General features: G+C 30.2%; 1 protein-coding gene across 1 annotated transcript; it reads left to right on the forward strand.

Annotated features, from left to right (window-relative positions):
- Positions 1-2963: 2963 nt before the first annotated feature.
- LOC132305131 (uncharacterized) lies at positions 2964-4796 on the forward strand. Its single transcript, XM_059802811.1, has 3 exons — positions 2964-3498; positions 3679-3858; positions 3973-4796. Exons 1-3 carry the CDS (start codon positions 2964-2966, stop codon positions 4794-4796), a joined length of 1539 nt encoding a protein of 512 aa, XP_059658794.1.
- The last annotated feature ends 10270 nt before the right edge of the window (positions 4797-15066 follow it).

Raw genomic sequence — 15066 nt, forward strand, 5'->3', positions numbered from 1 at the left:
ATTTTTTTACCAAAAATCCCTCTCGACTTATATCAATTTCCAATAAATTCCCCTTATCTAAATTTTTTTTTTACCAAAGAACCCCCCTCAACTATCTAAGGGGGTAAAAGAGTTTAAATTTGGACCAAAATACCTTTTATTTAAATTTTAATTTTCCCAAACTTCAAAAGTTCATATCTCACAAATCGTACATCCAAATATTACAAATAATATATGCACATAAAGCTTAAAAAATAAAGATTCAAGAAATATAAGATTTATTTAACAAAACTTCATAACCAAAAAGAAATAGACAATCTAAAAATCTACAGCAACAATCTTATTTTATTTTATTTTTTATAAAATACTCGGGTTATTTGCAAGAAAATTTTTAGAATTATTCATTTTTATATTGAGTATAACATATAATGAAAATTAGCCCCAATAAAGACCGAATATTCATTATTATTATTATTTTTAAAATTGTGAGTCTATAAAAGAATAAAAATACTTTGACGCCAAATATGATATCTCGTGAAATCGATCTCTGTTGAGGCTAAATTTTTAATATATTTGGGTCCATATATAAATAAATTAATTCTGAAAATTTTCTTACAAATATCTCGATTATGTTATTTTTTCAAAATAAAATAAGATTGTTGGAGTAGTTTTTAGATTGCATATTTCTCTCTGATTATAAAGGTTTGTTATACAAATCTTATATTTCTGGAATTCTTATTTCATAAGCTTTTTGTCATATATTATTTATAATTTTTAAATATACGGTTTGTGAGATATAAATTTTTAAAGTTTGGGAGAATCAAGATTTAAATAAAATAGCATTTTGGTCGAAATATCAACTCTTTTATCCCTCCAGATAGTTGAGGGATGTTCCTTGGTAAAGAAATAGACAATGAAAATTTATTGAAAAAGGGCTACAAGTCGAGGGGGTTATTTGGTAAAAAAAAAAAAATAAGGGTTTACTGGAAAAAGCTACAAGTCTGAAAGAGGTTTTTTTGTACTTTGCCCATTATTTTATGCATTTGTGTTTTCTGTTACTAATTAATAAATTAGCAATAAAAGAAAAATGTGAAAGCAAACCATAACAATCAAAATGGGTTATCTCTATCTCTAATTTTTTTCCTCTATTAGTTTTTTATTATATATATACCCATTACATACATATATTCTCTCATGCACTCATGTGTGCGCGTGTATATATTCTCTTTTGCAGCTTTTCATAGTTTCTCAAACAAAAATATATACTTACAGAAATTGCTTTTTAGGAGGCTGTCAAATAAATTTTTTAAAATACAAAAATATGCCAAATAAGTGGTCACTTAATTCAAGATACTAAATCACAAATTATATTTGTGATGTTTGGAATTCTCATATGACATATTCACATCAAATTAATTGATTATAATTAGAATAATACTTATGTCTTCGCTAATGAGGATTTACACCATACTAACCATTGATGTGAACCAATAATAAATAGACACATTCTATTTTAATTACCAAATTAAAAATGGTAATCAAATCACCATTTGGTATGTGGGTATTTCCTATTTTAATTATCAAATAATAGATGATAATGAAATCACCATCTGATTTGGTGAAGTGAGTATCTATCCACCATCTTTGATTTGGTAATCAAATATAGCATATTCATTTATTATTGATTCACATCATAAGTTAAGATGGTGTATATGAGGATCTACAATAAATACATAGGCCTTCACTTGTGAGAATTTACAATATTCATAACCGCTTATATGGTCCAATGAAAAGAAAACACATCCTTTTTTATTAAAGAGATCGGGTAAAGTGGTTTCAACACTTTATTTTTTATTTTTTATTTTTTTTTTTCACGGGGGTTCAACCATCGTTCTCTGGTTCTCTCTCCTTTCAACACCACCTCCAGCCTTATCTCTCCACCATCTTCTTCCTTTCAAGCTTCTAATCCTAGACATCATCATTTTAATTGGCATGAATTTTTTAAGGAGGTATGACCTTTTTTTTTTTTTTTTCCTATACATTTAGGGTTCTTTTACTAGAAGGGGGCTTTCCATGAAAGATTATATATTAAGGATCCACACATATTAACACAAAACTCAAAAACCAAATTTCCCGTTAGATTATGTCCCTTAATTTTTTTTTTTTTTCCTCCCAAAAATCTGATCTGTTTCTTTCTTTCTTTTTTTTTTTTGGTTATTTAAATGCTGATTTTTTATTCAAGGAAAAAAAAATAAATGGAATTTGATCCTCACAATTGTTTCTCTCTCTCTTTTCTTTATTGTTTTGGTTATTTAAATACTGATTTATTATTGAGGGAAAAAAATGAATGATGATGTGTGAAACAAGAAAAAAAAAATTGGATCATACCTCCTTCAAATATTCTTGTCAATTGAATGATGATGTACTAGAGGCTTGAAAGAAAGAAAATGGTGGAGAAAGAGGGCTGAAGGCCCTGCTGAAAAGATAGATAATCAAATAGGGACGTTGAACCCTTAAAAAAATTCAGATAGATAATCAAATAGGGACGTTAAATCCTTAAAGCTACTGTTAGGGATTGGAATAAAAATTCATTTGGGGATATTCATCAGAGGGTTGATAACTCAAGGCAAAACTTGGAAGATATTCAGGGGGAACTGTTAGCTAATCCTTCAGACGATTTGTTTGTCAAGGAACAACAAGCTAGAGACATATATCAAGACGCTATGTCTGCTCAAGAAATTCTATATTCTCAAAAATCTAGAACCTTGTGGTTGAAGGATAATGATAGATGTTCTGCTTTTTTCTATCATAAGATGAAAAAACATCATCAATTCAATGCCATTACTACTATTACAACACCAATTGGCCATTCCACTTCTAAACCAGCTGAGGTTAGAAAGATCTTTGAGGACTATTATTAGGGATTATTTCAAAGTTCTGGAAGTGATCATCCCTTTGATATTTGGGCTAGATATCAGTTGTCAATGGATGACAAGTTCATATTGGATACTCCTATAACTAATGAAGAAATCAAAACAGTGGTGATGAATTGTAATCCAGATAAAGCCCCAGGTCCAGATGGCTTCCCAGCTCGATTCTTCCAAACCTTTTGGTCTACTGTCCATTTAGAAGTTTGCGTTGCTGTCCATCATTTCTTTCTCACAGGCAAGCTTCCTTTAGGAGTTAGTAGCTCATTCATTACTTTCATTCCAAAAACTGGAAATGCATTTAGTCCCAAAGATTACAGGCCTATAGCTTTATGCAATTTAATTTACAAAATCATTTCAAAAATCTTAGCTGTTAGACTTGCTCTGGTTCTTCCTAAATTGGTTAGATTAGAACAAAATACTTTTATAAAAGGGAGGAAGATTCAAGATGCTATTATTATGGGGGGGCATGAAATGATTAGTGAATTTACAAACAAGCATCCTACAATGGCTTTGAAGGCTAATATTTCCAAAGCTTTTGACTCAGTCTCTTGGAGTTTTCTATTAAAGATTATGGTTACAGCTGGTTTCAGTAATACTTGGATCACATGGATCTCTACAATTCTGGCTTCTATTAGATACTCTATCTTGCTGAATGGATCTCCAACAGGCTTCATCCAACCTACAAAGGGGCTTAGACAAGGCTGTCCTCTCTCCCCCTTTCTTTTTACATTGGTCACTGATTAATTTACACAATTATTGAATTCTGAAGTTGCTCAGGGAATGATTACTTTGTCACATACAGCATTGAAAGCACATTCTTCTATCTGTCATACTTTCTTTGTAAATGATCTTCTTATAACTTGTAAGGCTTCTATTCCAAATGCTAGAACTCTTCAAGAAATTTTTCAGATATTCAGAGCTGCTTCTGGGTTACAAATTAACTACCAAAGTAGTTTAATTTTCTCTAAAACGGTGAGAAGAAGAAGATCTATTTTGAATCTGCTTCAATGTAAGGAAGAATGCTTACCTCTGAAATATTTGGGGATACCTCTATGTTCCACAGGTCTAAAGAAGCCACATTGTTCAGTTTTATTGGATAAAATTTCAAATAAAATCAATGATTGGTGCAATGGTATGCTTTCAGTAGCAGGGAAAACTGAATTGATCAAGACAGTTATCACTCCGACTTGTTTGTACTGGTGCAGTGTTTTTACATTGCCTATATCAGTCCTCAATCAGATTCAAAAGCTATGCAGGGACTTTATTTGGGGAAGCAGAGACACATTGAAGAAAATGCACCTCTTAAGTTGGGATGTTATGTGTAGACCTAAAGCTGAGGGAGGTTTGGGTATCCAAAAATTGATAGATGTGCAACAAGCAGCTCAATGTACATTAGCTTGGGATTTTATTCTTAGCAAAGATAGGATTTGGGTTCCATGGTTCAAAAACAGATATTCTTCTCTATCTACTTACTGGAATGCAGTCCCCAAGATCTCTCATTCTATCTTATGGAAAAATTTGATAAATATAAGGGATGTTATGCATCTTAATATTAAATTTTCAATTGGAAATGGGCAAATTTTCAAGCTACTGTCTGATCCATGGTGTGAAGGTCATTCTTTACTTCAGAAATTTGGTCACCGTATTGTTAGAAGACTGGGTTTTGCTTGGGATTCCTTTTTGTCCAGCCTTATGGATAATGGAGGCTGGAATTTACATATTTTGCAGGACACCATTTTTCATCCTATCAGAGATTATATTCAAACACTGGTTATTCATGACAGAGAAGATAAATATACTTGGGATGGAGGTTCATTTTCTTTTAAAAATGCTTGGAAGGGCTGTAGGGTAATGCATCCAGAGGTGTTATGGTACAGGATGTGTTAGGGTAAAGCTCGGCCTAGGTGGTCTGTTCATTGTGTTTTTCTCTTCCATAATAAGTTGCCAACAATGGTTAATCTCCAAAGGCGGAAAGTGTAATACCCCCTAATTTTGGAACACGGATTGATCAAGTCCGCGCACAAAATCAAGGGATATCAAAACAATTTAAGTATTTAACAAGCACAGAATACAAAGATGAATAATAAAGAATAAATAAACCGCTGAAGAAAACTAATAAATAAATATTACTTAATGATTCTCCAACAATTACAATTCGGAAATCCCATAACTCAAGGACCCCTTAAAACATTATCCAATAATCCAATACTATTTAAAAGTACACAAGATGAATAAACGAATGACAGTCTCCCAGCTGCGAATCTTCAACCTCGAGACTGGAACCTCTAATAACCTGAAAAATAAATCGTGGGTTAAACCCTACGAGCAAGTTCACTCTACCAGGCCTCTGAAAACCAATAAGCAGATCATCTCTGATCAAAACCAAACCTAATAAAGTTTTAACTTTAATAAAGCACGATATACATGTCTATATATAATTATATATACTATACTAATCACATCCATTAATAGGTTTATTAAATTTTCATACCTATTAAATAATTATTAAAATAATATTCATACCTAGACCAATCTACCATTTCATTTTATAAAAACTCCTTTGACCTTAATCCCATCCTAGTCAGTTGTTTAATCATTTAAACAACAAATTATAATAAAAGCAATACTCTATTTAATCCCAACCCGATAATGATTTTAATTGTTTAAATCACATATCCAAAATCCAAGTTTTGACAAATCATCCACGTCTTCCCCAATATTATTTTATTAATGTAAAATAATACACTAACCAGTAAGTACTAAACTATTCTCATTTAAGAATATCTAACCCTAATCCAATCCATACATACAACAACCATAGATGATATTTTAATCATCTAACACATAACAACGTAATTATGCTTTGGCAAATCAACCATGCCATTGTAAATATTTTTATTTATCTATTGGCAATTCAACCATGCCTCCATAAGTATATTTATTTATACATTGGCAATTCAACCATGCCTCCGTGTATGTATATTTATACATTGGCAATTCAACCATGCCTCCACAGGTATATTTATTCATACATTTAATTAGCAATTCATCCATACTTCCTATTTATATTTTATTCATACATATACTTAGGCAATATATATTTACACCTATGGCAACTCATCCATGCCTACAATTCAACCATATACCAACTGTAGACTCAATGATAGTTAATTCATACATAGTCATCTCATGCCAATTGTAAGCATATCACAATCTTAATTAAAATACATATATTATATAATATATATGTGTATAATCTTTCCCTAATAATCCTTGATTATTTAAATCTTAGATATATATATATATATATATATACTGATCATACTTTAATAAAGTCCATGTATACACGTATACATATGTAATTATATTATATACATATATACACCACATTCCATAACAGTATAATAAGTTATTATATTTACGCAAAATAAATGCTATCAATCATTGTAGTAACATTCTATGGCTTTCAGGAAACCAAGAATACCTCCTCTAATGGTTGTTTCAACCCCAATGGCCTTAAAACCAATTCTGGAAATTCACTGGACCTCAAAGGACCTTAACAGGACCCTAAACAGTGTTTCACGCACTCCCACGCACCACCACACGCTCCTAAACACCTCTCACGCGCTTCCACGCGCCACCTTAGCTGGCAGGTTCCATCACGCGCCCCCACGCGCGTTACACGCGCTGCCACGCGCCTGTTCCTTCTTTTGGCTGATGTGGCGTACTCTGATTGGCCACTCTCCTCGCTACCACATGAGCGCACCACACCGGATCAGCCGCTCCCCATCAGCGCATCTCAGCCCTCCAATTCTTGCGCGCACCATATTAATGTTACCCGCAACACACCAGATCTATTCCATTGATCAAATTGCATTCAATGGCCTTTAACTTGTTGCACACCATAGTTCCATGCGTCGTACCACACTGAATTAATCTATGTATTATTTTTAATTCTCAAAGGCTCTGATTCACACGCACACAAAGTTATTGTGTGCTGCACCACACCAAACTATAACCCCCTTTTTGATGCCCTGTTTAACCCAGCCGCCAATATATACACAGTATATATATTTTTGTATTTTCCAAACAAATATTATCCATAAATCAAATATAATTCCAAAAATATATATATAATTACCAGAAAATTCCAAAAAAATATAGAAAATTCCCAGAAAATCTATAAACCCTAAATAACCCTCCTGATCATAGATCAAATAAAACAGTTGAATTTAAACATAAATATCACACATACATCAACAATTTAAAATCCAAAGTTAAAAGAAAACAAAATATAATAATTCATTATTTTAATTAATCCGATCTAACCATGATTTCTAAACCAATAAATTTAATCCTAATTTTGATACTCAAGGTGAAACCCTTATGAGTTCTAAGAGGAAAATTAAAGAAAACTCGCCTGAAGGTTTCGAAACGAAACCGACGCTTTAAGCTTTAATTATCTCTTCCAATTCCGACGTCCTCCTTTTCAGATCCGACCTCCTCCTTGTCAGCCCTTCTTCTTCCTCTCTCTCTGACTGTTTTATTTTTCTAACGTGTAAAACATTTAACCCTAAAGCCTTATGTGTATTTTTATACACCTTAAATTCCAAATCCTATTCCAACTAGTATTATGAATTAAAATAATAATCTTTAAATAATTTATATCTATAAACATATATATATATAAATATATATTCCTTCCATAATTAACTCATTAGTTAATTAAATCATATATACTTATAAATATCAATAAATATATATCTATATATATATCTTTCCATAACAATTATTAATTAATTATATTCATATATAATTATATATATATATATATATATATATATAATTGATACAAAAGTGATCATTTAAATAATTAAATAACCACGGACCTTCATTAATTAACCCAATAAGGTTTCATACAAGCCCAAGACCACATCTTTTGGTCCAACTTTCCTTAAGCCCAATTCAATTAATTTAAATAAATAAGATAATTAATTAAATACAGAAATTAAAATAACTAATTACATGAAGCACATAAACAAACAAGAATTTACAACTAAGTCATATAATACCAATAAAATCAACACACTAATAATTCAATCAATAATCAACCACACAAACAATCAATCATCATACATAAGTACGAAATATAACTTAATTAAAATAAGATAATTAATCTAGCACTCAAAAAAATAAAATAAATCATTGAAAAATAAAATAAAATAATTAATCCTAATTAATAAATCTTTTAAAATTATCGGGGTATTACAGAAAGTGCAGCTTGCTCCAAGGTGCTCTATTTGTTTACAGGAGAGTGAAACAAGGAATCATTTATTTGTTGAATGCTCCTATGCTAGGAATTTTTGGAAGTGGATAGCAGATATAATGGGATGGAATGTTGATTTTTCTGAAATTTTTACTTTTGAAGAACTTTGGAATTGATTCTTTCAGCACTCAAGCAAAATGATACATACTGTAATGGTGGCTGGGCTATGGAGCATTTGGCAGGAGAGAAATAGAAGGCTTCATGGTCATCTATCTTAGACTTTTCAAGATATTGCTAGACAAATTTTATTTGAAGTTTTAGATCTCTATAGTGTTTCAATTTCCGATCTTGCTTAATTTGCAGATCATTGTTTGATCAGTTTCATTGCATTTTTTTTTTTATGATCTTAATTGATCATTTTATTCTTTTCTGAGGGTATGCCCTCGGTGAGCCTGTAATTACTTTTTTCTTTTTTTTATACATTAACAATTATGAAAAAAAAACCCTTAAAAAAAAAGAAAAAAATTGCTTAACTTATTTTACCGGATCTCATTCGGGTAGGATTTAATTTATTTTATTTTCCTAATCTCTTTAATAAAAGATGACATATATTTTTTTAAAAGCATATAAATAGTGAGGATATTATAAATCTTTATTAGTGAGTGCCTAAATAATCTAAATACATAACTATTAATGAGATGATTCTGATTAATATCGGACAAATTTGATTCATTTGAACTGATAGTCGAAAGCGTTACATCACATACATCACATATAGAAGAAAAACTATATCTGAATGGAGATTTGGTTCTTGGAAACATCTAAGAATATTAAATGCGTTTACATTGTCCATAAAAAGGTTAGTCCATATTCCTTTTTGTTGCTTTATAGCATATGGAAATTATATTCCATTAAGTTCATAGTAAGACGTGATATTTAGGCCAAATAGTTCCCCAACTCTGTGTTGCATCATGTGGGGTCCATTGCCAAATAACCTTCAAATCAACTTCAACGCATCAAAAAACGACTCAAAACTATTGCTAGTCCGTTGGTTCAGTCACCCAAGTCCAATTCACTTGTTTATTATATATATATATATATATATATATATAGAGGGAGGTCATGTACAAAAAACACCTTATAATATATTTACACGCATATTTTACCCATCACTTATAAAAAAAATACTCCTAAACTATGATATTTGTGTAAATAAATCCTACTTGCATATTTATGACTTAAAATACCTTTAGCTACACATTTAATAATATATATATATATATATAAATTAATATTTTGTAAAATGACTAAAAAAAGTAGCTAAAAAAATACACCACGCCTACTTCACCAGAGGAAGAAAAGATGACAACCCAATTCACCAATTTGGCCTACTGTAATCAAGAACCCAGAAAATTCATCAACAAATTGATCAACTAAATAATAACCAACCACCAATTCGCAACTCCAAATGTCCATAATTTTTTTAGGGCACTGATGATTGTGTTCATGGCTGTCGCCGCCACCGCCACCGTTGCTACTTTCTTCTTCCATCACATATACAATACTTTTCCTCTTCCATCACATATATAGTACACACATATACATAATAAAATTTTGCACACAGAGAGAGGTATATAACTATATATATACACACACACATGTATATATAACAGAGAACAGAGAGACGACCACCGCAATGGGGCGAGCTCGGAACGGCGGTGGCCCTCCATGACTTCGCGATGCCTCACAACAACGTTCGCCAGTCACCACCACCACAATCTTATAACCCTTTTTGCCCAAACTGACCCAGAACCCCATACTTCTCTCCTCCTTTCTTCCCTAAACACAGTTATATGTGTACACATTGGTATATCATTTTTTTCATCTCTACAATACAATTCACAAAACCCATCTCTTATTTTTTGGCCCCAGTTCTTGAATTATCACTACAGACTCAAACAATTACAAACCCATCTTTCAATCGAAATTTCATCATCATGTTCCTCACCCTTATCAGGTCATTCCATTATCGATTCCGCTACTCCACCTCGCCGCTATGTTTCCGCCAAATTCAATCATGGCCATGGTCGCCGGCTTGGAAGATCCTTCCCTCTACCCAAATTGCCCTTTTTCTTCTTCTTTTATTGCAACAACTACCTGTACTAGTTCTGCTTCTTGTTGTAGTAGTTCTTCTTATTATTCTTATTTTGGGGGTTCAATCAAACACAGGAAACCCTTCAATTCCCTTTCTGTGCCTTCGTCTCAAAAGCCCATAATCTCTGTTTTGCCCGGTTGTTGCGGTTTTGGGGTGGAGAATAAAGTTTGGCAGAGACATTTTTTTTTAAGAGTAAAATGATAAAATAGGTATTATATTAATTGAGGGATGTTTTCGAACAAATTAAAAAGAATAAGGATATTTTTTATACGCATTTTTAAATAGTGGTAGAAGTATTAAGGAAGGTATGCTACAAGGGTGTTTCTTACACTTACCCCATATATATATATATATATATATATATATATATATATTAGGCTTTATATATATATATTAAGTTTAATTTTATTTAATTTCTCTTACTATCTTATTGTGACATGTAAATATGTAAGTACTATCAACTACGTCTTTCGCAAAAATTCCAAGAACTAAAAAAAAATCACCTTACCTTCAGTTGTCCATTAAATAAGGAAGCAATTTTGATATATATTCTGCTCATTAACATAATTCTCTTAAAAATGAACAATACAATCATTTAACCTCTTTATTTAACGAACAACTGACTATTGTTTATTGTACGAGGCTAAGGTGCATCTTATTTTTTATATAGTTCGGGGCGATTATAGTTATGTCAAAAACATAGTTTAGGAAGTTAACAACGAATTAATAGCATCCGAAGTTAAATGCAATTAGTCTTTTCTTTAAGTAAAAGTAGTAAGAGTCTTACTGATTCGTCACTCATAAAATATTTTTTAAGAACTAAGAAAAATAAAATTTTATAAAAGATAACTATTTGACATTTGTTTTTTAAAATGAGTTTTCATAAAATAATTCTTAGAAATTATTAATCAATCAATTTTTTTTTTGTATAATTTTTTGATTTTCAATTCTCAAAATAGAAAAAAAAATGTTCTCAAAAAATTGAACCAAGCGAACCTTAACTTGAGATTACTTGTTTTACAAACGAGGAAATTTTCATTAAAGTTGTTAATATACTTGAATATTTTCATAGTTCTCTTAATATGTTAGAGAACTTTGCATGTTTAGCTATGAAGGTTGATGGATTGACATTGCAATGAAGTTAATAAGATTTGCTTTTAACTTACAACTTGTAAACCATTTTACCATAAGTGGAAAGTGAGTTTTGTGCATAATGACTTGTTTGATTTGTAATTTTGAAAATAATTCTCAAAATTTAAATAATAAAAAATTATTTTCAAAACAATTATAAAAAGACCGTTATCAGAAACAAACAAATTTATAACCGAATTATCAGAAAACTAAAACAAAAATTGTTTTTGTACAATTTTTTGAATTTCAATTTTCAAAAAAAAAAAAAAAACTGTTTTCAAAGTTATAAATCAAACAAATAAATGTCTTGAAATTTGAATTTCTATTTTATTTTTTGTATGGGTCAAACATGGCAGAGACATTGTTTTGTAAGAAAATTTGTAAAAAATAAAAAAGAATAATGATCCAAATAACTAAATACGGAAAGAGTTACACATTTAAAAATTGTTTACTTTTTTAAGTCAAAAATTATTGAAAAGTTTTACAAAGTCAAGAAAAACATTGTGCAAATATGTAAAAATCCATTGATATACTATTATATAATCCAAATATACCATATAGTCATAGTTTTTTTTTTTTTTTGGCCCAATATAATCATAGCTTAAGTCACACAATTCTTTTCAATTTGTATTATTTTCATGCTTCACGCTACTCTAACATTTCGCGTGTTCTATTTTCTACTCTGTGTGACTTAGATTTTGTCGTTTTTGTATCTGAAACGTGTGTTAGATTACAAATTTATCCTTTTACATACCACTTAAGTTTCTTGCAGACTACAAATTACCATATATAATTATACTTATCATATTATTATTTATAAATTATTTGTTCATCACTCATCTAACCCCAAACCTTTTCCTATATATAAGACATTTATATAATTTTTATTAAATCATTACAATATCATATTTATTCTCTGTCAATATTTCTAACAATGTGAATTCATTATAGAATTACCTCAAATTACAAAAAAATAGTTCATTAAGAATATATGATGACTCCATAATATAATTGAAATGAATGTTAAACAATGAGATGCCATCAAAACAAAACAAAACCATACAAACAAAAGAAAACAAAAGTAGAATAATGTCATATCTCATGAGAGGTCTAGGTCCAACTAAAATTTTGATAGCTATATATATTGCTAGCACCAAGTCAAACTCAGCAGTAGTATTAGGATAAAAGGAAATGAAAACCTAAAAAAAATTGATCTTTCACTTTTCATGTGGAATTTTGCTCTCACACAGTCACACACCTTTTCTTTTCTTTTCTTTTCTTTTCTCTTTTCCAATTCCTCCAAATTGAGTGGGATGGAAGCATCTCACCCAACTAGACCCAAACATGCACCAAATTATTCAAAGCTCTTATGGTGGGTTTGTGTTCCCATAAACTTTTTGAAAAAATTGATTGATTACCAAATATATCAATACTTTGACGACCCTGTAAGTGGGTGGGTGGCTGGGCGGGCGGGCGGGCTATGGAATTAACACATGCCAAACTTTGGCACAATAAAACACTTTGTAAAGAAACTCAAAACAGCACTGGTTATAAAAATCACCAATTGCCTTGAAAATCTTTTACTTATATGGTATCAAAAGCTAGTGTTATATTGATCTTTTTTTTTTTTTTTTTTTTGCTTTGGTATTTCTCTATTTATTGCTTCTTCTCTTTTTCTTATATTGTGATTTATGATTTTCTTGAAGGGTAAATTACACCGACCGTCATTGAGATTTCGTCTATATATATTGACTTCCCTTTATTTGCTAAATTACACTGACCTCCTGCAAAGTTGTCACGTTTCTTTCGTCTATATATATATATATATTGTATTTTATTGCAATAAAACATGTCTTCCAATAGTAAAATTAAAATTTGAAAATTCTAAAATTGTTGACGAATGGAAGGTATGTGATATTTACATATAAATTTTAAAAGAATTAAGTATTATTTGACAAACAAGGAAGGAGGTCAGTATATAATGACAAATCTTCAAGGAAATTCAATATGAATATTAAAGAAAATGTCTAATTATACATGTCATTTTAGTTTTTATTCTTGCTTTTGATTATTTTTTTAAACTAATAATAATAATTTTAGTCTCACAAGAAAATATCTAATTATACATGTCATTTCAATTTTTTGCATGAGAGAATACAAGGGAGATTGTCTTTCCTTTCCTTTTCTTTCAACTTTCCTTCACTAAGCCTTTTCCAACCTCTTCGGTGGTGCCAGCGAAAGCTTTTTGCTTTTGAAATGCAGTGTGTTGGGCTCGATCATTCAACTTTCTCATAGTGTGCTTTGAGTCCGATGTTAAGATGGTTGTGGATGCTTTGACTGATGATAGGGTCGTTACTACGGAGATTTCTTACATAATTTTTATATTCTTGCTGAACCGTAATATTTCTCCTGATTATCGATTTCTCACGTGTGACGCAATGGTAATAAGGTGGCTCTTGTGAAAATTCCACATAATTTTATAAATAATATAAATAACAACACAACAACTTTATTCATAACACAATGAATTAAAACAAGGAACAATAAATTTGATAGAAAATTGAAAGAACATGCTTTCATTAAACTGAATAATAAATCATATGAACAACATAAATATAGTAATGAATAAAGATTTAATAACATAATAATTTTGCAATAAAAATTAACTTATTATAGAAATTATAAAATGATGATAATATTAAAATAGGTAAGAAAATGTTGGCTTAATTGTTGAGGCATATGTAAACACATTGACCTAAATGTGATAATTCTCCCCTTTGTGTGGGTATTGGTGAAACTAGTCAGTTTCAAAATACAACATAATCAACTCGCAGCGGCGTCTCCTCCATGTGCACGACCACAGAAAGACTAGGTCCAAATCTATATAAGCCTAGTTGCTCATAAATTCAATATGTAAAATAATATACACTAACATCACAGAAGAAATAATTTTGAAAATAGATTATAGAATAGAGAGAAGAGTCTTAATCACTCTGTATCATCACTCATACATCAAATCCTTTTCTATTGAAAAATGAGAAATCTTCATCTTTATATAGAATAATAACTATAATAGTTATTTATACTTAATACGATGTTAAGTAAAATTAAAAAGATTAGATTAAATATAATTTAATAATAATTAATATATTATAATTATATATTTATTTACTTTTTATTAAAATATCTATACCAGCTCATGCGCTTGCTTCCTTTTTGTGGAAAGGCTTGAATTCGGATATGGTTTTATCTCATTTCCCTTCTTCAGTCTTGCAGCCAGCTAGGCACGAAGGGTGTGCTGCTACGTAGTATGCTTCTTTTGTCTTTGTAATTATCACAAAAAAATAATAATAATAATAAATTAAAATTTCAATAATTAGATCAAAGACAAAGCAAGATTTTCTAATTTTTTTCAATTACCAAAATTAAGCTTCAATCAATAAATTCTGGCTATTAAATTAAAAAAAAGAAAACATAATTTAAGTTGGTTATATAGTCCCCCACTTGTAACCTGCCACAGTTATGCCTTCAATGAATCAATTTAATAAGTTCAATGTACCTTTCACTTTCAAAGTCTGATTAATGTATAGTATGGAAAATATAGA

Source organism: Cornus florida, unplaced genomic scaffold, assembly GCF_030987335.1.
Source record: "Cornus florida cultivar Cherokee Brave unplaced genomic scaffold, ASM3098733v1 CherokeeBrave_3.0.0_Hap2_Chr04, whole genome shotgun sequence".
Lineage (NCBI taxonomy): Eukaryota > Viridiplantae > Streptophyta > Magnoliopsida > Cornales > Cornaceae > Cornus > Cornus florida.